General features: G+C 41.8%; 1 protein-coding gene across 3 annotated transcripts in view; it reads right to left on the bottom strand.

Annotated features, from left to right (window-relative positions):
* Positions 1-489: 489 nt before the first annotated feature.
* The window catches only part of KLF3 (KLF transcription factor 3), a 35,222-nt gene continuing 11,585 nt past the window's right edge, over positions 490-24,126 (bottom strand). For 2 of the 3 annotated variants that reach the window (XM_081812482.1, XM_081812483.1), the window contains exons 2-6: positions 20,200-20,295; positions 12,211-12,697; positions 11,770-11,920; positions 6,656-6,816; positions 490-4,544 (exon numbers count right to left, since the gene is read on the bottom strand). In XM_081812482.1, coding sequence (XP_081668608.1) covers positions 4,363-4,544; positions 6,656-6,816; positions 11,770-11,920; positions 12,211-12,697; positions 20,200-20,256 — 1,038 coding nt within the window. In that variant the 5' untranslated portion in view covers positions 20,257-20,295 and the 3' untranslated portion in view covers positions 490-4,362. Of the gene's footprint in view, positions 4,545-6,655; positions 6,817-11,769; positions 11,921-12,210; positions 12,698-14,941; positions 15,125-20,199; positions 20,296-24,126 lie in introns of those variants that run through there. The other variant, XM_081812484.1, reaches the window with a different exon arrangement.

Here is a 24,126-nt window from a genome sequence, read left to right on the forward strand (position 1 = left end):
ATGGTTTACTGCAGGCTTCAAAGTTTATCCAGAATTATTTAATGCAGTTGCTGTCCTGTTTCTGATTCCCCACTCCCCAAGCTATGAATCCTAATCTCTTATTTAAAAACTTAAAAAAATATATATATATTAGACATTGTGTCTTTTAATACAAGGCACTGGAAATCCTTTTTGGACAGAAGGTCTGTGTCCTAAAAAATATCCCAAGAACTCACTTAGGTTAAGTGTGTGGATTCAGGGTGGGTTGTCTACAAGTCTATGGTTTGTGGCTTAGAAGACTTCCGGCTGCTGTTATCCAAAACCCAGGGACATAACTTCAAGGCTAAGTTAACTCATTTCGTGCATCTGCCAGTTTATTTTTCTTTCCCTCCATCAACAATTGCCTATCAGTGATTCACTTCGCAATTTCTAAGTACTGTCTCTTACATGTTACATTGCTAAGTTTTGCTCCTAGTGATCACTGCATATATAGTAATCACATGATCACACTTAATATTCTGATGGTTTTATTAACAAGTATATAATACATATATTGCATACTGTATATAGAATATGAGGACTGTACAGTACAAATTTATGTTCACAGTTTGACATGACAAAATGTCATTACTGAATTCCCATTGGACTACAGAGTAGAAACAGAGAAGGTACATTAAACATTCACATCTTTAGTAAGAAAGATTACCAAAATGTTTCAGTATTTGCAAGTATACTAATGCATGCTAAAAACCTTTACCCATTCAGTCTTATTAGCTTATAAAATATATTACACTTTATTAAAAATTTCTGCATAGTTTATACAAGTATTAAAGTACTGTAAATGTAATAATCCTGCTATACTTGCAGGTATGGTTTAAGAGATGCTAAGCAGAAAGATTATTTTGACCCTCTAACACTAAGTACATAACAGCAAAAAAAAAAAAAAAAAAGTGCTAGTATTTGTAAAACGTAATATTGTTGTAGCCCTCGTTTAATGCATGTAAAATGGCTTTGTAAATGTATTAAGTGAATTTGCGATCATTTAGAAATTGTTAACTTCGACCGAGAAGAGAATAAAGACAACTCTGAGCAACTTCACGTATAACAGCAATTCCTTCAAGATGACTGTATATTTTCAAACCAAATTATTTTCAAACCTTAGATCTTTGAGATTGTCTTTAAAACAATCTAATCAGGAATGACGTGCAGATAGATATACAGTATCAGCAATAAAGTCTTTCAAATTCCACATTAGTGCAACACTGATAGTGCAGATGGGTGTTTAATAAAATATACATCTATAGTTCCCCTATAAATCTGTTCCAAGGCTCTTCAAACTTCCGTGTAGTTAGCATTTCCTTGGTTGAACATAGCTATGCTGCTAACATTCTCCATACCAGATGATTTAGAATGTTAATGCCCATTTATGATGTAAATTCACATTTCAGAACTCTAAAATATGATGCATTCAGCCTTAATTTTTCTGACTTCCCCCAGATGACACTTGGACAATAATCAGAAGAAACTCTATAACAGAATTTATACAACACTAACTTCATGTTTACAAATCATTCTCATCAATGTAAAATATGGCAATTTAAAACCACCATTGATAGTAACATGGCACATCATTAAAACCACATGTTCAAGGGCATCTATCTTGTATTTGAGGTCTTCCACAATAACAGCTAAAAATGTCTAAGAGACTAAATTTCTCAACTATCATAGTAAAATACAAATATATATAAAAAAGGAAAATTTGGTCAAGAGCCAATCAGTCAACTAAAGTATATAGGCCAGCAATGGGAACAGAGAAAGGCCTCTCTGGGTTGCCTTTCTTTCCGAGTTAAAATGGATCTTTGTTAATGAATGGTTAACATAACCTAGGCAAGCTGAATAGTAATGGAATACTCTTTGCAGGGTCTTGCTTGCTCTTTTGAACAAAATTTAAATATGCCGTGACAAACACCTCAAATTTCATGAGAACCTACGAAGCTTTCTATCAACTGGACTCACACTCAAAGCTAATTATTCAAAGATGATCAGTCTACCCTTTCTTGCCTTTTTCCCCTACCTTCTCTATGGGTTGGAACACACACATACTGGTTATCTCCATTAAAACAAAAAAGTTCCTTACATCCCAACTTGATTCTTCAGTGTGTTGCAAAAGAACCACTTCTAGAAATAAACACTTTGGCATGAATGTGACTAAGCATTTACAGTACAGACAATACCTACTTTCCCAAGAGCCATTTTTATCCCTCAATTCATGTCATAGTTGCAAAAACACAGACAAAAAAAGCCCAATTAGGAGGTTTTAATATTCTAAACAAATTTTGCAGTGCTTACACAAAAAAAAAAAAAAGAAAGAAAATCGAAACCAAGTGCCAAGAAGGTAAAAAATGACTTTGCATTTCTCAACTACATTTCCTTTCAGCTGGTTCAGAGGGCTGATGAGTGGGATCTCTTAGGTGCACAGTCCCTACAACTAACTTTTATTAACATAGCGCCATCAAAGTAAGCTCCCCACACGATTTGCAGGCCTCCACAATCACACATTCACTGATGTTTTAAAAACAATTGAACAATGTATTCCTCCCAGTTAAGGTTGTGTTGGATCCTGAGTTGCGGCTGGGATGAATCTTCAGGATTCCATTCTTCTCTCTTCTCTTCCGTCCTTTATCGAGGGATGAAGGCGCATTTGGTTATATGCACCCACATTTGACCACCGTCACCCACTTTCTTCAAATTTAGAACCAATGACATTTCTATGCATGAATTATTTTTATTGGCATTTAGACTATGGTGCTCAAAAGCCAGCTTTTGAAAAACAAAAACTAAACACAAAACTTCCCCCGAATAATGGCGCTATTTATCTTTAACATAAACACGAGTCATTTTCAGCTTCTTCTGAGGGGATACTTGATAGTGATCAATTTCCAACTCTTTAAAACAGTAAATGTTGGGGAATTCTGGAACTCTATAAAGATATGAATCCCTGAACTGTGGTTTTCTGTTTTTTTTGTTTTTGTTTTGTTTTGTTTTTTTCAGAAATCTGTCCCCCGAATGAAGGTATCTGTGCTTCACAACTAGTTATATTTACAAATCCTGTCACTCAGGTCTGACATTGAATGCATCCACTAAAGCATTAGCAGATACTTACGGTATGCATCACAAACACAAATGACAGCCCACTTGGCACCCTATGGTTCACACAGAAGAGTTTCTGTATAAAAGCTGTATGAGTAATTTGATATGGGAATACAATTACCCCTCAACGTTTCTCTGTTTGCAAAGAAAAAAAGCTGTTAAGTAGGTTGGGTAAAAGGCCACCCATATTCTTACCCAAAAGATTTTTTTTTTTTTTTTTTTTTACCATTACTGGGCAAAATATTGTTGTGATGTCCCGACAGTCAATGCTCGATGACCCACGTTAAGGACATTGGAGGAATGGTGACAGGGGCAGGGATAACTCCATCCATTTTCGGCTTTGCTGTATGCTTCTGCACAGTTGAGCATAGAGACTGAAGCTCTGGGGATGCCTTGCGCAGCGAACCCTATGATGAAACCTCACCGGAGAGCCCTCGCCTAGGAGGAAGGGCCGACTTCTTCCCTCCCCCCCACACTTCTCCCCTGCGCCATGCCCCTTTGTTCTGACTCTGTGCTGCGCAAGGAGAGCATTCGGCCCTTCACTGACAGACATCACCCGCCTAAATCAGCAGCTCTGGCTCAGCTCCAGGGGTGGCAAAGACCTCCTTATTAGCTGCAGGCCCAAAGGAGTATCGAGGACTTAATTTAGAGGACGTGATAAATCCGAGTTGACAAGCAGGATTTGTGAAGGGCAATGGAAGGGAAGAAGAGTGGATGGACGGTCCTACCTGAAATCTCGCTCCATGTCTACCTAGCTTGGGAGAGGGTCCACCCTTCTTGCTGGCAAGCACAAAATACGATCCCAGGGCACAGAGGTATGAACGTCCCTGGCAAGGACTTGCAGGCTGGATACTGTATTTCTAATACATTTACTTTGACATTCTTTTGAGAAATACATGGAGAAACCGACAATTGGTTATTTTAAGTTTACATGTTCCCTTGTTCTCATTACATTAAACGTATCTGTAAGAAGGGTTTGCTTAGCATCCCCGGAAAAAAAAAAAAAAAAAAAAAGTGTTCACATTCTTTAGGTCTGACCCGTGGTAAGGAGAGGAGGATTAGAGAACATCTACTACTGACCATATGGAAGTTTGAATGATATAAATTCAGAGATTCAGACCAGCTGAATCCAAATTAAAATGTACATGTAAAAAATGAGTTAGATCATGGGAAGGAGGACAGAGAGAGAGCCGGGAGAGTGGGGAACCACGCTGAGGCGGGGGACGGAGCCATTCAAACTAGCATGTGGCGTTTCCTATGGAGGGCAAGGTGGTCAGAGCGGGAGAAGCTGCGGTCACAGTCTGGACACTGGAAAGGTTTGATTCCAGTATGTTTTCGGAAATGTCTTGTCAGTTCATCAGACCGAGCAAACTTCCATGTGCATCCTTCCCATGTACATTTGTAGGGTTTTTCTCCTGCAAAAAGGAAAAACGGAAGAGCTTATATTTTTCCTGAGGGCGAAAGGCTATTCATTAGTAAAAATTTTGCAGTTAAGATTTTTGAGCTACAGCTCTGGGCAAATATTATTTCTAAGGTATGTCCGTTTGTTTGTTCTCCCCAAAAACCAAGAGTGCCATAGAAACCACAGAAGGACAAAAAAGAAAACAAGTGGCTTAATTCTCTTAATATTTAACTGGAACTCTGCCACTCCGGCCACTCTGGCCGCAGCCCCCCCACTGCTTTAAGAGTTCTTAAAGCATAAAGCCACTAAAATCCATCCTGAGGAGCTAGCAAATAATTTTGGTTTCACCCTCAATAGTAGGGATGAATCACTTAAGAAACAACTTGTGATCTGTATTTATCTCCAAGTCTTCGAGCTACTGAGGTGAGTTATACGCAGTGCTTTCCACTTAAAGAGGAGTCCAAATTGAAAGTTTGTGGGATTTCCTTATTATTTTAACAGTTTCCTAAAAATAAGAAGTGTGACAGACACTGGCAGGGATTTCAGCATCTTATCTTTTCTTTTAGTCAACAGCAATTATGCCTAAGTATAATGCTCTAATTGAGACATACTAAAAATACAGTAATTCCTCCCCAGCCTGTCAGAAGCCAGGTCTCTCCACCCCACTGCTGTGGGATAATGGTAGCTGGCAGGTGAGGAACAGGAGACCCTTGGGGGGAAATCATAGGGAGGAGCCAGCATGAAGGCCCTTACAAATAAAAAGGCTGTTAGTGGTAATCTTACATGTTTTTATGAGTCATCGTGGGCAAATGGGCCTCACAAATCAATTCCCACTTACTATCCCTTGTTCTCTAGAAATTTTAAGGATTGACATTTCGAGGAGCTCTTCAGAATTATCTTATCTGCTCTGCTTCAGAGAATATAAATGCTGAGGTATTTTTCCTACATCCAAATTGTTATTCAAATAGTCAATGTCCTTGTAATCTTGGGCTGGAAGTTGGTAACATCCACCTCTCAGGTCGCATTAATGCCCTGGGGATGCTTTTACTGGTTTCCTTGGCATCTCAGACTGGACATTCCTCTAAACACAAGGCCCCCCTCCTCAGTTCCCTCTGTAAGAACACTGTGACCAAGCCCAAGAACTCAGTTGTCCGCAAGCTGACTTTCCCTCTCCCCGAGTCACTGAGAAACTTGACACTCCACACCACCACTTTCCTTCCCATTTCTCTTCCAAATCCCAGATTTTCCTTGTTGTAAACATTCCTAATACGAATGACTCATAAGGCTCAAAAACAAACAAACAAACAAATGACATTCTGACTGAAGGAAGATGGGCCCAGGGAACAACTGCCGTTGTACTAGAATTTCACATCGAAGGGTTTGAGGTTAGGTCAGATGAGGCCTGCTGTCAACAAGGATCACCCATACTGACTGATGAATCAGGCTGTGGACAACATTTCTGTACGGGTTCCTGAAGCTATCTTGCTCATGAAATGTTCAAGGGCAAATGGAACAGTTTTATGTTTTCTTCACCTGTATCATCATTTTTGGAAGATCTGGCTGCATGCTCTGTATTCAATCCTGGGCAGAATAAATACCCCAGAACAAACAGGACAGGCAAGAGCACAGAAGTTCCCTCCGTTTTAGAAGACACGAATCACCCAAATATCTTTACTTTTCTGTATTTGTTCTGCGTAAAGAACTGTGGGGTTTTCTCTTTTTTTTTTGCCACTGTGAATTTGATAATGTACCACATTTACTAAATGATGGTCCACACGAAGGCCGCCTCCTTGATGAAGCGGGCCCATGGCTGAGAGCACTTTTCCTCCGTTCCAGCAGCCTTTCCAACCCTCCCTCTCTCCTCCCGCAACACAGAGTACAGAACTCCACATGACTGGATGGGGGGGGGCCTTGAATCCATTCTAACTCATTACAAAAATAAATCTTGACCCAAAAAAATGCGTTTTTCACGACCAGCAGACAGATCTGTAGACAGCTCTGCTCCCTTTCAAGGTGCCTGGACCGTGTCCTTATAATCACCTTTGAAAGTTCGACTGTTTGTCCCTAACATTCCATCTCCCTGTTTCTTAAGAGAAGAGTGCGCGCGCCTTGTAGTTCTGATACCTGTGTGTGTTCTTCTGTGCGCTTTCAAGTGAGAGCTCTTAGTGTACACCTTGTTGCATCCGTCATAGTCGCATCTGTGGATCCTGCGCTTCCTTTGGGTGTCCGGAGATTCCACAGGTAAAGGTCTCTTTCCTGGTTGCACTATGACCGACGGGTGATTCCTAGGAAAGCCAACGCGAAATGTAAAATATCGGGGGAGAGGCTCTTTCCTTTCCTTCAGTCTACCAAAGGCATTAACAACACTAGGCAAAACCAAACAAAACCAAAAAACCCAACAAAATAAACAAAAAGAAATTAGCTGATCAACCCAAGAAGCACTGCTATATTCATTCAACAAACATGGAGCGAGCACCTACCATGAGCCAGGCACTGTGCTTGGCACCGGGACACAAAGATGAATAAAAACAGGGTTCCTGCCCTCGAGGAGCTCACACTCTAGGGGGAGACAGACATGTAGATAAGTAATGACAGTAAGAAGGGTTAGGTGCTATGCTAGAGGGAGATGCAGGTGCTAGGAGAGGCTCTTGCCCTCGGTTAAAATTTGCCTATTTATGGAATCTCGTGGTACGAGAGCAGTGCTCAGTACGGTTCCAGTGTCTTCCCACAGCTTGCCCTGATGGTCATTTATTGCTCTGTAGGGAAGAATGCAAAAGGTCAAATTCCTAAAGCTCAGGCAACCCCACTCGTTATCTACATTTTATCCTTTACATAATTGGCAATGAGCTTCTCTTAAAGATCACCAATTCACATTTGAGCTTCAAATTCTGGCTCTTCTGAAGTAAATACATAAACAAATAATGGCACTGCTGTTTTCAAACCTCAAACCTTTACGGTTGCTGTTATTCCTGCGTGAGGGAGAATTCTGGTGCAGTGCCGGCTCTCGGGGGCACCTGGCGTCTCCCTGCCTTCCTGTCCGCTCACCCAGACCCGTTCCTGCGTCGGCACACCTTTCCAGGGTGGCTTTGAAATCCAATCATGTCAAACACCGTTGCTCTAAACTTTCTCTTTTTCAGAAGGAGAGAAGAGGCAGATGGGGGGGAAGAGCTGGGGAAAGTCTGTAAAGCTTTCTCGGGCTTCCTCCGCTGATTAATGTCAGTAATTAAAAAATTCTAATCTGTTCATTTGCTTTCCTAACGACTAATTACTTGATACATCACAAGCTTATGGAACTGGCCTCTGACGGTAATGAAAGACTTCTTTGTCTTTTAAATTGGAATCTAAAGCTCTTACAATGTTTCAAATAATATACGAATTTTTCTATACAAATATGGATGAGGAGAAAGGGAATCTGATGAAGGCAAACACTCAAGCTTAGGAGATAAAAAAGGATAATAAAATTTCACCATAAAAATCAAAAGGGGGCCCCTGAAATGAAACTTGTTTTGATCTTGGTAAAAATCTCAATACATGTCCCCCATCAGGAACTCTTCCAGGCATGCTAACTAACTAGGAAAAGAATAAAAGGTGCATTGATTTTAAGTGACTGTACTTATTTCTCACTTCTATTATCAGCAAAGGAAAATGGCAGTTCTGAGTCTCACTTTACCTTCCTACCTTAATGTTGAGCGGGGCAATACAGAAGAATAAAGTAGCCAAGTTTAGATGGAAAAGTGAACATGGAAGGGTGGGAACAAGGACTTCACTTATATGTATGTACAAACAGAGAGAAAATAGAAAAGTGACAATCTGTGGACACATACAGTTTTCAGAGAGCTGAATTATTAATTTAAAAATCCTTCCACAGAAAGAAAAGAGTTCTCAGCTTATTTTTAACTTTCAACCTTAATGCCATTGATTGAAATGTTTCATCTTTATTAAGAGAACTTCAGGAAATAAAATGCTGAGGGGAAAAAAACCGAATGGTTAAATACATCTCCTCTGCCTCTGGGATACTGGGGGAGTATCCCAGGTGATTTTAGAAATTTCTCCCAGTTATTAGACTTCATGGGTTGGGAATCTAATAGTTTCCATGCGGTAGTTATGATTGCTTTTCCCAGCTCCTTTTGCATATAAAGGTACGTTAAAAGGCTGTGTGCTCCAACGTCAAATCCCAGCTCTGTCACTCGCAGTCCGTGGGACCCTGGGCAAGGGATTTATCCCCTCTGCGCCTCCATTTCCTCTGTACAATGGGGATGATGGTAATAGTATGACCTCAGGAGGTTGTGAGTAATGTACACAGAGCACTGCAGTAAAACATCTGTTCCAGATGTCAATCTACTAAATGGTAGCTGTCAGTATTTTGAGGTTCAGAAGCCCATTTGCAAACTTTGCCCCTACAGCTGTTTAATTTCATGAGGAGCTTTTTGGGGGATGTCCCAACACCAGGAAAGGAAATCACTATTCAAGCCAATGTCTACCTTGACAGGTAGCATCATTCTGAGAGTGGTTGGCGGTCCCATCTCTAAAGAGCCAGATGCTGGCACAGGCAGCAGCTGGATGGCGGGGTCCCAAGATTTCCCCCTTTCTGGACTCTCCACTGCTCATTTTCAGAGAGGCTGTTTGGGATCATTACAACCAAGAAGTTAGAACAGCTATTAAATATCAGATACCTGGTCATTGTTTTGAGTTAAGCCAGCCCCTCGTTAAGTTTACTATAATTCACAGACACAATTAAATGGGGAGAGCTGATCCTCAAGCTCTTTGTTCTAAATACATTTCACATGTGTAAATATAAAAACAAAAAAGGAGGAGGAATCTGATAGACATTTGAGTGCCTTTAAAAATAATCCTAAAGCTGTAACTCTTATGTTCAAGCAAATGGATTTCAAAGCTGTATTTTAAAGTCCGCCTTTGGAAAGGAAGGGTTTCCGGAAGGCGAATGATTATCAGGACTGCCTCATCGCAATGGTACTAGGTGCTTGGTTTCAATCGATTCTTTCCTGGCTAGCTGGTTTCCTATGTGGGCTGCTACTGGGCACATTCCAAGACATTACTTAATCACATCTGGGAGAGAATTACTTAAAAGAATACATGTCCCAGTTGTGGCTAATCTGTTGCATTTTTTGAGGTGCAAAATGCATTCTCAGGTCAGCATTAAAATAAGCCTATTACTCATTAATCATTAAAAGCCACTGAGCTTGAGATCACCAAAAGAACATCACTTAAGGTAAGCAAAAAGCATTTTCTTTTCAGCAGCATTTAGGACACAGAATATTGCTTTCAAATATCCTTCTATTGTGGTTTACATTGTAATTCATAATAACCTCGACTTTGGAATAACCCTTTTTTGGTCCAGGGATCATCCCTCTCTCTGCGGGCACTTTGCTTTATTTAGCTGCACAGCACCTCATCCATCAGCTGAGCAGGAACAATGACAAGTGCAAGTCATGTTGCCATTCACCTTGCCAGAGACACCCGGCATCATAAAAGAGGGAACTCAGCCTACAAGGTGTGTCTATTTTGGCTGGTCTTTCTGCGTCTCCTTTCACCCGAGAGAGGAGTGGGAAGCACTGGTCAGACAGGGACGTGGCAGGAAGAGCCCTCATTGGGTGGCAGGGGATCAAGCCTGGGCCCCACTGCTAGGCGAGTTATCTAATGTCTTGGCTCACCCGTCTCCATTTGCTCCGACTCCCACATGCTTGTTGTGGGGGAATGAAATAAATCCTTTGAAAACATGTGAGAAAGTCTCATTGGAGGTTGGAGGGGGGGCACATTATGCAACCGTGAAAGGTAATAATGTATGAGTTCATCCGACACTCTCTCCCTGCTGATGTGGCTACTCGTAGGATTCTTTCTCTTCTTCATCTCTCAGGGAGTGAAGACAACCCCTCCCCCCAAACACCTGACTAGGACTTGGTGCAATGGGCACTTAACATGACCTACTATGAAGGCACCCACTTGGGTTGAATGTGGATAGAACTAGAATGTATTTTAAGTTCCAGAAAATAGTGGTTCGAAAGCCAGAGAATGCACACTCCGTTGCAGAATGACTTCGGTAAGGGAGGGGGGAAAAGATGAAGCAGAAAGGTGGGCAGAACTCTGTTTCAAGTTGGAACAAAGTGCTATGGGAGAAAGATGATGGAAGAGACCTGGAGGGGACAGTAACTATTACCTTATACCAGGACGCTGGCCATAGCAGCCAACCTTGAAAGTGCCACAACACAAGACCATTACAAGAAAAATAATGACAACCGATAATGAAAATAAAGAGGACAGAGAGGCAGCAAGATTGACTAGGCCAAGGTCATACTTAGGGTGGAGGGCAGAGCTGGGATCCAAGATGTCCGACCCAAAGGTCACCTTCTGAGCTCCTCCAAACACAGTCTCCAGTAGAAAGCAAGGCTTTCTATTGTAGCAAATCCCATCAGTGATGCTATTTAACTTGTATATGACACCTGTCACATTATGGCAAGTCAGACCTAAAACAAACCACTGTCCGGTGTTTGGATGTAGGTCAATACAGAAACCTTCCTCCTGGTTGGCAGTTCTAAAGCGAACTGAATATTCTAAGGGCAGATGTGATGAAAGAGATCAGAGAATAATGGGTTATTCCAACACTGAACTTCTCTGAGCTACTGGACTACTTTCTGTTGCCACCACTATTTACAGGTCTTTCTTGGACTGACTTCCTTGGGCTCATGGCTGGCCTGAAAATTCTGATTCAAGACATTCCCCATCACAGAAACAGTATTAGAGGTGACAACTGCAAGGACGAGGTGTGTCTTATAAAGTTTTAAATGATCCAACCTTACGCAGGATATCTAGAATACCAAATTCAATCCATATTGGGATTAAGATTATGGGAATACTCTGGTTTCTCTTCAAAACGCATAAATCTTTCGCCTTTTACTAAAGATTATGGGAAAACTATGTATAGTCTGGGAGGATAAAACAAAAACACCCAAAAAACACTGAGATAAAAATGATTTATGTGACAAGTGGCAAATCCTGAGTGATCAATTTGCTGCCAACTTGACATAGATGTCATAATGCAATTGATAGAGCAGAACACATTGCCCTTGGAGAGATTTCCCCATCTTTCCCAGGGGCTGCCACCTACTGCAAGGTGTTCCTGGCAATCCACACCACGCCATGAGTTGGAAGTGTGTGCTTCCAATCCAGGTCCCAAGATCCGCGCTGCTACGCAAATGTCCGATAGATCTGAACATACTTACTCTTGCAACAGTGCTTGCGGGGGGGACACTGAGTTCATTAAAGGGGGTGACATTTCTTCAGGATAATAATCTGTCCTCTGTGGTTCAATCCCCGGTTCTATTTTAATTTTTTTCTGTAATATAGGCTTCTCATATGATTCAATTACAGGTACTAAAAAATAAAAATAGAAAAGTCACTCCATGTACAATTTACCAATTTCAGCTTTTAAAAAGTTTATTGTACAGCTTCTATCTACAACACTGATGTGTGGAGTATTTGTTTACCTTTGGCAAAATTACAGCAGAAAGGAAATCGGGTGGGGGGGCGCTCTCGTTTCCCCCGACCACTACTCTGCCAGCAAGCAGCATGCATATGAAGCTGGCCCCGAGCGCCGCGCGCGCGCCACGCGCTGGTGCAGACCCCGAGCGCCACCGCGCCACAACAGCGGCCGCGGCATTTACCTTGCATGCTGCTATTTGAGTTCTCCATCTCCTCCGACAAGGAGACCATGAGCGGCTGCTGGAGGTGGCTGGTGTACATGAAGGGGACCGGCTGCACCACGACGGGCTGGATAACGGGCAGTATCCCGGGGCTGCGGATGCCGTGGCGGGACAGGGCGGCGGCCATCACCGGGGGCATGGACAGCGGCACGCCGAAGGGCTGCACGCCCGGGGGAGGTGGCGAGTACTTCTTCATGGGCGGGCTGGAAGAGGGCATGCTCAGGCCGGGCGAGGCTCTCCGGTGCGAGGGCTGGAACTTCAGCGAGGAAGGAGAATTGCCTGCAGAGGGCGGGGAACTGCGCTTGTTCACGGTCAGGTCCACCGGCTCCATCTGCATCCCGTGCGACAGGCCCTCCGGGGTCTGGAAGAACTTATCCGGTAACGGTGTGGAGTAGATGACGCCGTACTTGTTGGGCTTCATCGACTCCATGTAATTGGATGGGTAGGACTATCGGGAAGGAAAAACAGAAACGTCCAAGCCATGACACAGGTGCATTCCCTTGGGAAACGTGAATGAAAATGAAAATGTACTACAAGGCCCTCTCAATTAGGTGGGCTCAATAAGCGGCTTACATTTAGATGTCTAGTGACCCTAAAAGAAATGCTATGAGGGGGCTGGTCTAATAAATGTTAAGGTCAATGGGATAACTGTGTCCCACGAAAAATCTCAAATTGAATTCTAAGATGATTCCCACATCAAATGTTAAGGTTGAGGTTGATACTGGGCAAAAATTCTAAATAAAACAGGTCATAAACAGAAGACTTATTATGGGCCTTGATTGGTAGGAGTGTCGGGGTTCACCAACAGCCAGCCAAGCCAACGAACCCTGATGCTTTGCTGATGGGGCTTCTCAGTCAGCAGGAAAGCTTTCCCCTCAGCAGCAGGACATGTGCAGTTCTCACCATATGCTTGTGTAGAATACGGAGAAATGGAGCTGCGCAGCAGTACATTGGGGGGGGGAGCTTCAGCTGCTGACCAATCCATGCCTGGGGTGACCTGACCACCAGTCCTGGTTTGCCCCAGACGGTCTGGTTTTAGCACTAAAAGCCTTACATCCCAGGACGCCTCAGTCTTAGACAACCAGGATGGTCAGTCATCCTGCTCACCTATATGCTGAAGGCCACCCACTATAGCACAATTATGTCCCTGACCCCAGCTTGTTCAATGGTCTTGGTCACAGTCTGAATGAAACTGTAGAAGGTGACTTGATGTCCAAATTTGCACATGACACAGAACTGTAAGAGACAGCTAAGAGGACTCAAATAAGGACACACGGTGCTTGAAGCGACTTGCACACAAACTGGGGCCCGGTGGTGTTTCCTCCAAACCTAAGATCTGACAATTGACCTAATTTCTTTAAATACGTTCCTCTTTTGTAGTATCAAAATAATGGACTACTACCAGCTTTAAATACAAAAGTCATAATCACTGCACACTATGGGTGCGGTCCTTGGCCATGGAATTCACTAGAATGACTTCCATCCTTAACTAAAATTGGAAAGAAAAACTTTGTTGTAGGATGCTTTTAAAAAAAATAAACCCAACATAAGCTATTTTCTTTACTCGTAGGTATTTTAGGGAAACTGAAACTTTAAGTGGTAACATGTCAAGTCCATCTGCAGAATACTACTTTTTTTTTTTAATATTTATTTATTTATTTATCAGAGAGAGAGAGAGAAGGAACACAAGCAGGGCGAGTGGGAGAGGGAGAAGCAGACTCCCTGCTGAGCAGGGAGCCCGATGTGGGACTCGATCCCAGGACCCTGAGATCATGACCTGAGCCGAAGGCAGACGCTCAACCGACTGAGCCACCCAGGAGTCCCTGCAGAATACTACTTGTATTGGAATACTTTATACTGAAAGTGATAAGCACCATACTATGCCTCTCTTCCAGCACTCAAATCCGATGCAGTTCTCATTCTGAGGCAATACTAGCTCATGATACAACCAAGAAAACCCACCAATGGGGCCTTATCATTAAAGAGCTTAAATACATGATAAATTTCTGAGCCGCCCCAGTCCCCCAAGTGGCCACTATTGTGAGTTATAAATGACTGCGGGACAACAGTGGTTTTTACTGGGATTACTACGGAGATCATACCCTTCCTTCTCTGGGCCTCCACTAGGTGAAATCTCCACCTGGCTATGCATCTCCTGTGTTGTTTTTGAAAACTCCCTTCTCTGGGCATACCAGGCATAAGTATCAGGGAATATGGGGGGTATGGGACCAGGCAGTATTTATCTTTATCTGCTTTTGAAGTCAGTTTCTCATCGTTAAGATTGTGTGTTCTGTTCTTTTCTCCTTTCTTTATCCTTGTCAACGCAATCTCTATGATCTCCTAGAATAGTGACTCCTGCAGTAGAGGGCTCCAAAGATACTTCTAGATAGTACACAAAGAACACACAGAGCTTTAAAACAGTCATGTGTTTATTTAAATGCGTTAAGAAACACTTTTTTTTTTTAACAGTAGTGATACAAATATCCTTTTCAAAATGCATTTATTACGTTAATAAAAGCAATTCTACAAAAGAGGGCAGGAAAAATTATTCACTAAATATTAGAAGTGCAGGTGCCATGAAGATAGGGCAAAATTTGTCAAGGTGATATTGAAAACCCACATTCTAGGAGGCCGTGAAGTTAAAAGTAAAATTGAATTCACTGAGATAAGCTATGTATTGAGCTTAACATACACTGTGGTGCTAGAAGTCCCTTCTTTTTCTAGACAAGTAGCAGCACTGTAATGGGTTTGATCCAATCAGGGCTTCTCAAACTTCACTGTGCACGAATGCACCTGACCCATCTTGCCAAAATGCAGATTCCGAGTTTCTGGGGAGCAGCCCTACGTGCACAGACCCCTTTTGAACAGCATGGCTCTAAATGACAAAGAGATATAGGATAGAATAAAAATACTAACTTTTAGTATTAAAATTTGGTAAACCATTCAAAAACAATTTAAAGGTGGGGGAAGAATTTTTCACTAATAATACTGCTTAAAAACAAGGACGTGAGGGATATAAAATCAGGAAATGCAAAATTATATAAATTGTGGTTTATAAAAGATTAATTTATTTAAAGAGAGAGAGCCCATGTGTGCACATGAGCGGGGCTGGGGTGGGAGAAGGGGAGGGAGAAGGAGACAATTCCTAGGAGAATCCATGCTGAGCGTGGAGCATGACGTGGGGCTCCATCCCATGACCCTGAGATCATGACCTGGGCCAAAACCAAGAGGCGGATGCTTAACCGACTAAGCCACTCAGGCGGCCCTATAAATTGTTTCTGAAAACAGCTTTGAGTTTTGTATCAAGAATCAAAGGAGGAAAAGACTAATACTACCTTTCTTTAGAACCAGGAACATATAAGTATACCACAGGGTGAGAGGCCCAAAACATACAGCCATATTAATATTAAATATATTTACATTTAAAAATTAAAATAGGTAATGTTAAGAGGCAGCGATTTGCTAACCAAAAAAAAAAAAATTCTAATATATACAACAAAGGTTTAAAGAAGTCATTAAATACAGGGGAGAAAGATTTCTCCTAGTTCTAAAGGTTAACTTACTTTATACGATTCTCAAAAGGGCAAAAGTTCTGGTACTAGAAACAAAAAGTTAGGAAATGGGAGGCAGCACTAATTGTTCCTACTCATCAAAATGTAGCTTCTCCCTTATTTTCAGCCCTATTCTTCAAAGACCTCCCTATGACCTAGATTTTAATGCCAAGTTATTGGCAGCTAAATAGAAAGCAAAACGAGGACACAATTTTATTGCTGTCATTGCTGGATTTTTCTAACTGTGGGGTGAGTTTAAGGAAAGCAGGAATTTAGAACCTGGGAGATTTGCAAGTTTAATAATATTCTTAGGTTTCTCAAGCCATCAAGGAAGAGAAAGCCACACATCAGGCCAAGTTTTATAAACATTATGCACATTCCTGCTGACTCTGCTCCCCAGTGGATGCCCCCCGTCCCCCCTGCACCGATGTGCAGTGTTTGCAAGGCTACGGGGCTAAAAGTCGGGAGACGCATTGGATACACAACAGAGTACACAATTAACTATTTCCAGTCTGACCGCCTTGTGTAAAAATGGTGAAGAAATGTGGTTCCTCACACCATCTCACTAGACAATTCCATAGCAGTGTTTACCAGAACCTTCTGTAAGATGTGTTTGCTTTCATTATTTGGGTGGAGCACCCAAGCTACCACAATCAGCTTCCAACAATCCGGTTCTCCACAGCCTAAGGACAGATACGGGATTCCTCTGGGTGTGTGCCTTAGCTGAGCACACCCTGGCAAGAGCTGCCTGCTCCCTGTTCCAGACCTTTCCTATCTTCTAGCAAAGCAGTGCAAAAAGGCGCTGTAGTAGCCCCAAATCGAAATCAGAGGCAAGTGTTGAGGAGGCAGCCAAAGGTCCTCTAGCCACGGATAGCTATCCACTCCCCCTGTGCACACCGCTTACCCAGGGAGGCCTTATATCCTGGAACAGAGCAGCCTGAAGACAGGACTCTGGCAAGGGTCTCTCCGATCTTCCGGCCCTCAGTAGGGATGGTAAAGGGCTCTAACTTTTCAAGAAGTTCTCTCCTGTTGGGCCACACATTCATGTGTTCACCCTGTGTAATTTATTTGCTGATTGCCTCCTCTTACTAGAATGGGAGATGTGGGTCTGGCATTCATCGACAAACACGTGATGAATGAATGAAGTGAATCAAGGTACACTCTGTGCAGGTTTTTACTACTGTCAAGATGAAGGGTAGTACCCATTCTTTTGATTCTCGAAAACAAGGATTTCAATTGTGACAGGGAAGAAGGAACGGGGGTTTGGTTGATTTTCCAAAGCTACCACTTTGTACTTAAGTGAGCATTTCAATCGTTTCTTGGTTTATTGGGAATAGTTTGGGTGAGTTTTCCACCACAGGACAGTTGAAGCGGACGGAGTGACTGCACGAAACCTGGGTAGTAGAGTCTCTGTCTCACTGCTCTTGAATATGAAAACACAGTGAACATCCATGACAGGGCAAAGGCAAGTCAAAGGGATCTTCATACCAAGGGTGGGGTTCCCAGCGCAGGAAGGCGTGGTGCGTTTATAAACACACACTCTGGAAACAGCAAATGTCATACCCTTCTGTGCAAACAAAAGTAGAAAGCTCTCCTTCTACCAGGCTCAGAAAAGTCATGAAAGTTTCTGTGAGAACAGAACAGAAGTACTACTGATTTTAAGTACTTCTGAACCTGTAAGGAGTCTGTTAGAGGATAATTTTCATTACAAGAAAGGAAGGGGGAAAAACACACTTTTTTCAAAAGTAATCTTCCTCTAGGAATAAAATAAGAAAGAATACTTTTCAAAACTTTGTTTTCTTTCTCACTTCCTGAATTAAATTCTTTAATTTCCAACCGTCTTTGACAATGTATTAGTAAAAGCAACTCTGTTACATGTGCATTTTGTATCACATGCTGTCTCACATTGTACATATTGTCTCTAATTTTATAGAAAGAAAAAAGAGGCTCAGGGAGCCACTGGGAGTTTGCCAGCATCACACTGATAGGAAGTAGGAGAGACCTACAGTGCGGGGAGGGGGTGGTCTCTGCTCCACATTCTTGCAAATGTTCATAGGACAATCCAAAGCCTTCCTGTTTGCCTCAAAGCACAAGGTTTAGCAGAGGAGGGTACTGAGGCTTACATTTCACTAAGAAAGAAGTGACAATTCCTTATTTTCTCTAAACTATAGCAAAATACCAAACAGGTAATCAACCTTCAGGTCAAGGGTGGAATTAAAAAAAAAAAAAAAAAAAAGGTGGAATAAAGGCATAATAAATTAGACTTAGCACACTCCACCTACAGAGGCAGGAAAGAAAATCTGAAGGTTCAAGAGTGGAAACAAAACTTTTTGAGTTTTGTTAAGTAAAATAATCACAACACCCCACACTCCCCAAATGTTTCAGTTAACTGAGGTTTTGCTGAATTAAGAAAAAGAAATTTCATTGTAAGGACTGATACTAACTTTTGGTGAAATGATCTAATTAAATTCTCTAAGTGTTAGCTGGAAGTTGAAAACTAGAGTGGGAAGGAGAAAAAGACCATTAATTGCAAAAATACTTCTATGTATTTTAACTTCATGCATTTATATAAGTTACAGGATTATAAGTATGTTACTTCAAATTCCTTTTACTTCCTTTTTTTTTTCAGTCAAGTGCATTTGCTTGCACTTAATTATATCATACCAACTTAGCAATGAGGATCTTCATTTGAGCTTTAAATTGGCTCTTCAGCCATATTTTCATGCTTGATTAAAAGCATTGGAAGTATACTGAATATTAAAATGCATCAAAGATGGTTCTGCATCATTTATAAAATTAATCATATTCCCCAGTACTAAAAACCTATTCATATTTCAAGGATATAATTAATAGGGAAATTTTATACCTCAATTTTCCTCAGTGATCATGCAATAGTTTGGGGTAAGGAGCTGATGAATATGGTGACAGCACCGAATAACATTAGAAGTCGATTTAGTTTTTTGATTAATGAAGTTCTTATTGCTCAGTTATTACCGTATTCAGACACTTGGTTATCCAGTTATCACGCTGGAATGTAAATGTTATTTCCTTAAAGCCACTTGGACCTCACTTTTCATTGTACACAGCGGTAAACACGTCACTGGCTCAGTCATACCCATGGCAACTCAGCTCCAAGGGCCTCCGAGTGACCCCTGTGTCTTGTATAAACATTTTTGGCAGGAGCCTCAGTGGCCGATGCATAAGGATGATCTAATTTTGCAAGCATGTCATTACCAACCTTCAGATACACAACTCCCGGCCAAGTTTTTCCCCTTGTGACTATTTTCCAAGCCCGTGGAAGAAAAGAGCAAGACAGAGTGGGAGCCTTGCCTTGTTATTTCCTATTGGCCCAACCAGATGGCCATGAGTCCAAACCACTCCCTGCCTGGAAGTCCCTGGACCCTTTCTGTTACCACCCCATCCCATTTCCACAGCACCAGTGCTGGACCTCGAGAAGCCCCTGGACTCACTCCTAGCCGCCTGGGGCCCAGAAGCATCCCAAGGGGCTGGGCTCACGGAGGGGCTGACTTCACATGAAGGTTTTGAAGAAGACAAGGTTCCCTTCCAGCCACAGACTCCTCCAAGTGGAAAGGAATCCCAACCTCACGGCCACGTTCTCTTTCGCTAGCTTCTCCTCAACCATCTCACCCAGGCACAGCTCAATATAGCTGCTGTCAGCGGGTTTTAAGCAAATCATTTTATTCTGAATACGTTTTTAGATGCAGGACTGAGGGTTTTTTTTTTTTTTTTTAAATCAGCTCCATGAAGGACATGCTGAACACTACAGGAGACAAAACGAGATATTTTTTCTTCCAGTATTAAAAAGAAAAAGACATTCACAAACATTTTTAAGGAACTCTTCTATATGATCGTGGTGGTGATCTTGAGTAAAAAAACACGTCACAGGATCATATTCCTGATGCAGATTTCTTATAAAAGTACATCTGAAAATTGCTTCCTAACCACGATAAACATTGAGTACAGGACTTTTTTTTTTTTTTAAATGTCCCCAGATGCACACATTAATTTTTAAGTCAGTCTGGCCAGACTTTTTTTTGGCCAAAACCAATAATCCTGAGAGCCCAAACTAAAATGCTGGTCACTGAGGAGTTTTTGCAAAGCCTCCTTCTGTCATGACTAGATTCACCTGTGACCCAAGTTCTGTGCTGATCACATCTTGGAGGGCATGGGGCATGGGGCTTGAGGAAATGTGGACCCCATTTATTAAAGGATGCAGTTGCTAGAAGGGTGTTTACCCCACTTACTGACCGAGGCTTTGAGAAAAGTCTGTTTGCCAAATGCCTGTCAAGTGATGAGTAACTTTAAGGAGCAACACAACACACAGTCATGTTACTGGCACTGGGAATAAAGAAGAGGTGCTCCATTTTGGAAAACTTACCACTGACACGGGGTCCATGGCCTCTTGCTTGACAGGGACTGGGTCAAACATGAGCATTCTTTTAGTTTGGCTTTCTAGGGTGCTCTGGTGTTTGGCCTAGAAAACAAAACAAGGGGTCCAAATGAATCCCAAGGTTACTTTAAATATAAACTAGTAAAAAATAAAACATAATATTCCTCAAATCCCTCCTCTGCTCCTTCTTCTCCCCTGGCCCCAGAATGGCTGGAATTTATTTTCCTTACCTATGAAACATGCCATTTGATAGAATTAAAACCAGATGCCATGGTCCTAAGTCGATGAGAGCCAACTGGCATTTCTAACTCAAATACATAAACCTTGACATTTCTGGAACAATATGTACGGCCTCTTCTGAGCAGCCAAGCTTGCTTAAGAGTGCTGTGCAATTCACCAGAAGTTCACATGATATATGAGTGTTAAACATTTTTCCTTATGTTCATTACAGAAAAAATCAAGAAAAAACAAGACAGGCAAAAAGAAAATCTAGAACCAACCACCATTCATATCTTTGTTTTTATCCTTCCAAACTGTTTTAAAATGGATTATAGCACACATACTATTTAGTACCCATAATTTCACTTGACAATTGATTGTGAAAATGTTTCTTTTTCAGCAAGTATGGTTCCATACCATCGAATTCAGCGTGCCACTGTGCGGAACGGATCAGTTTATTTAAAGTACCCCTTTTTACTGGGCACTGAGGTTGCTTCTAAATTTTCACCATTATGGATGGCAGTGAGCATCTTTGGACTTAGGTCCTCCTGCACATCCTTAATTCATTTTTAGGGTTAATCTAACGTAGGGGAATCCTTGGGTGAGAAGCATGCACGTTTTCCAAAGCAGCTGATGCATTATCCAGCAAAAATGCTCTATTTTTAGAGCATTCTATTATTTCCGTGAATAAAATAAGAACCCATTTCTCAACACATCCACCTGCAATGTGTATTACCACTTAAAAAAAAAACAAACTGTTTGCTAGTTTCAAAATGGCAAACTATTTTTATTCTAAATTGATTTAATTATTAAAGTCAATTTTTTTCCATCTTTATTTACCATTTGCATGTCTCCTCTAGAGAAATGCCTATATTAGGGCCTTGCACCCCTCCCCAGAGGCTGCCCATTATTTTCTAAGCACTTTTTATATATGAAGACTATTAGTTTGTATTCACTCCAAGTCTTCATTAGGAAATAAGCGAATCTTCAGCCTAATGTAAAGGAAATGTCCATCTTAATCCTGTTTGGCCTCTCTCTTCTCCTGTTGTTACGCTAGTGTTATCCTTCCCTTTCCTTCAGTGTTCTGGACTAGTTCACTTCCGGCACTTACCTACATCAAGCCAACTGCTTCCCCACAAGACAAAATATTCAGTCTGCTCAACATTCAGCTGCATTTCATAGGCTTTGGAATCACTGCCCAGCTAGTACCCAGATCTTCAACAACCTGCTTCAGGCACCTACTATCCAAATTCGTCTTAAGGGTTCACAGAGCTTTGGTTGGAGGCAAGGTCTTTTCTGGACCACTCTGTTTTAGGTGGGAAAGTGAACAAGTTCCAGACTGCATTCTACCCAAAAAAGCTGCAGAAGTCTCTGGTTCCAGGTTCCCTCCTGTATTTCAGTATGACAACTCCCCAGCCCCAACCCCACCTCCACGACCGCAGTCCTGCAGTTTGCTGTATCCATGCTCTGTGGGCTATACTAGGAAAGCTTCCCGTACAATTATAAAAACAATACTGTGTCATTCTTGTGCTCCCTTGCTCCGTTGAAGGAAGACTGTTCTGGGTCTCATGACAACACGTGAGTATCGTCATTAACTCAACATAAGGCTCGGACTTCGAATTTTATTTTCCTACATCACAGTATGTATTATAATCTGTGAACACAATTTAATACCAGGCTGCTCAAATCAATGGTGCTAATACCCTCTTATGCATGCCAGCAAAAACAAACCCCAACAGCCAGTGAAAAATGGATGATTTCATAATGAAGGATGAAAACCCCTTTTGTGTCTTAGGATCTATTATTAACCAGTTCCCAGCCTAGCAGCTGCAGAGATGGATATGGTTCTAAGAACTGCTGCCCGGTGCCTCCTAGCAGACTGTAAACAAGATGTGAGGCCTCCTGCTTACATCAATGAGGTCAGGTAATTCAGTAGCCCTCACCCTTGGCTGGCCACCCCTCCCCCAAGCCTTTTAAATTGAATTTAATGGCCACCCCTCCCCCAAGCCTTTTAAATTGAATTTACTCTTACAGATTCATTCACTCTACTGGAGTGTATCTTGATGCAAATCCTTCTAAATGAAAGCAGTCCTATTATCAGGTGCATAATGAAAGGGTCCAGGTCTGGAGACTCAAGCAGGAGATCTGCATCCTCGCTATGAAATTGAAAGCAAAGCAAAACTCTTTGCCACAAATACGTATACAATTTTTAGACATACATACTGTATTCACGTAAATTTGTCAGGTCCAACTTCTGGAGCAACGTCAAGTATCTGCCTCTTTGCTAACATACCTAGCCTTAGAGGTCAGTCCCCTCTGCCGTTTTAAAAAACTCAGACCTGGGGCGTCTGGGTGGCTCAGCCGGTTAAGCGTCTGCCTTCAGCTCAGGTCATGATCCAAGAGTCCAGGGATCGAGCTCCCGCATCGGGCTCCCTGCTCAGCAGGGAGCTTCCTTCTCCCTCTGCCTGCTGCTCCCCCTGCTTGTGCTCTCTCTCTCTGACAAATAAATAAAATCTAAAAAAAAAAACAAAACAACAAAACCCTCAGACCGAATTGTTTAAAAGTGACTAGCAGCCTACATCCTGCCTGAGACCTCACCTAGAGCCTCGTCACTTCCCAACTGCACCAGGGCACTAGCTTCCCAGCATGTGTATGCCTCACGGTAGGTACCTCACCCCCCTCACTACCAGTAAGAGTGCACAGTTTACCATGGGCTCTGGTTCAAACTCTAACTCCACCATTTAGCTCATAAAGCCTTTAATGACTTTTCCTAATACCCACAGCAGTGACTACTAAATGCATTTAGAAATGAATGATGCGTTAACCTACTACATCTCTTCTCATTTTAAGACATTATTTAAATCCCTTGCATTCTTTAATGTTTATGTTTTATCTAAATTTAAGGAACTTCATGCTTCACAAGACTTGAAATCGTAAGAGAAAAAAGTAAAGTCTAATATGGAGCATCTGCCCTAATAAAACTTGATTTATTTGTATTAAAAAAATAATTGTAAAGGTATGTTTATGTGTTCAGAATGGTACCTCAAGAGTAACCCAATCACTGGTGAAGGGGTATTTCTCATCATAGAAGGATTTCGGCTAGTGAGTGAAAAGGGAGTGGTAGAATTAGACTATCTCATTTCAAAACTCCTAAACAAGGCATCACTGGACAATCAAAGACTGCACAAAAGTCGAATATCACTATGAACAGAACCAAACTCACTCACTGTCCATTCGCATGTCGAACAGTACTCTGTTCCCAATTTGGTCGCTTCTAAAATGACTGATCATACTTTGTGTCGTCACGGGATATGGAACAAGAGAAGGTGAAGGACATGCAAAGAAAACTGTACGCTCTCAGCTGTTAATAAGACGAGGTGGGACAGCTTTACACACATCTGTGTGCTAATTTTTAAATGTATTAACTATATTTTAACGTTCAATAACAAGGGAGAGAAGCTAAGCTAGAAAGAAACCAAATTTAGGAAGAGAATAGAACACATTAACACAAATCGGGCATTTGTTTGTTTATTTACAGAAAGAATCTATACTCTGTAACTACTGAGCCTATCTCTGAAGAGACCACTTTCCCTACTGGTATTGACCTTGGCTTTGGGTTTTGGTCTAGAGTCGGAAGAGTGACTGCAATGTCTCCAAGGTGCCTTCCATAAAACTCATGTACTGAAAGAATGAGAA

Source organism: Leptonychotes weddellii, chromosome 2 (assembly GCF_054177405.1).
Source record: "Leptonychotes weddellii isolate Sample4059 chromosome 2, ASM5417740v2, whole genome shotgun sequence".
Taxonomy (NCBI): domain Eukaryota; kingdom Metazoa; phylum Chordata; class Mammalia; order Carnivora; family Phocidae; genus Leptonychotes; species Leptonychotes weddellii.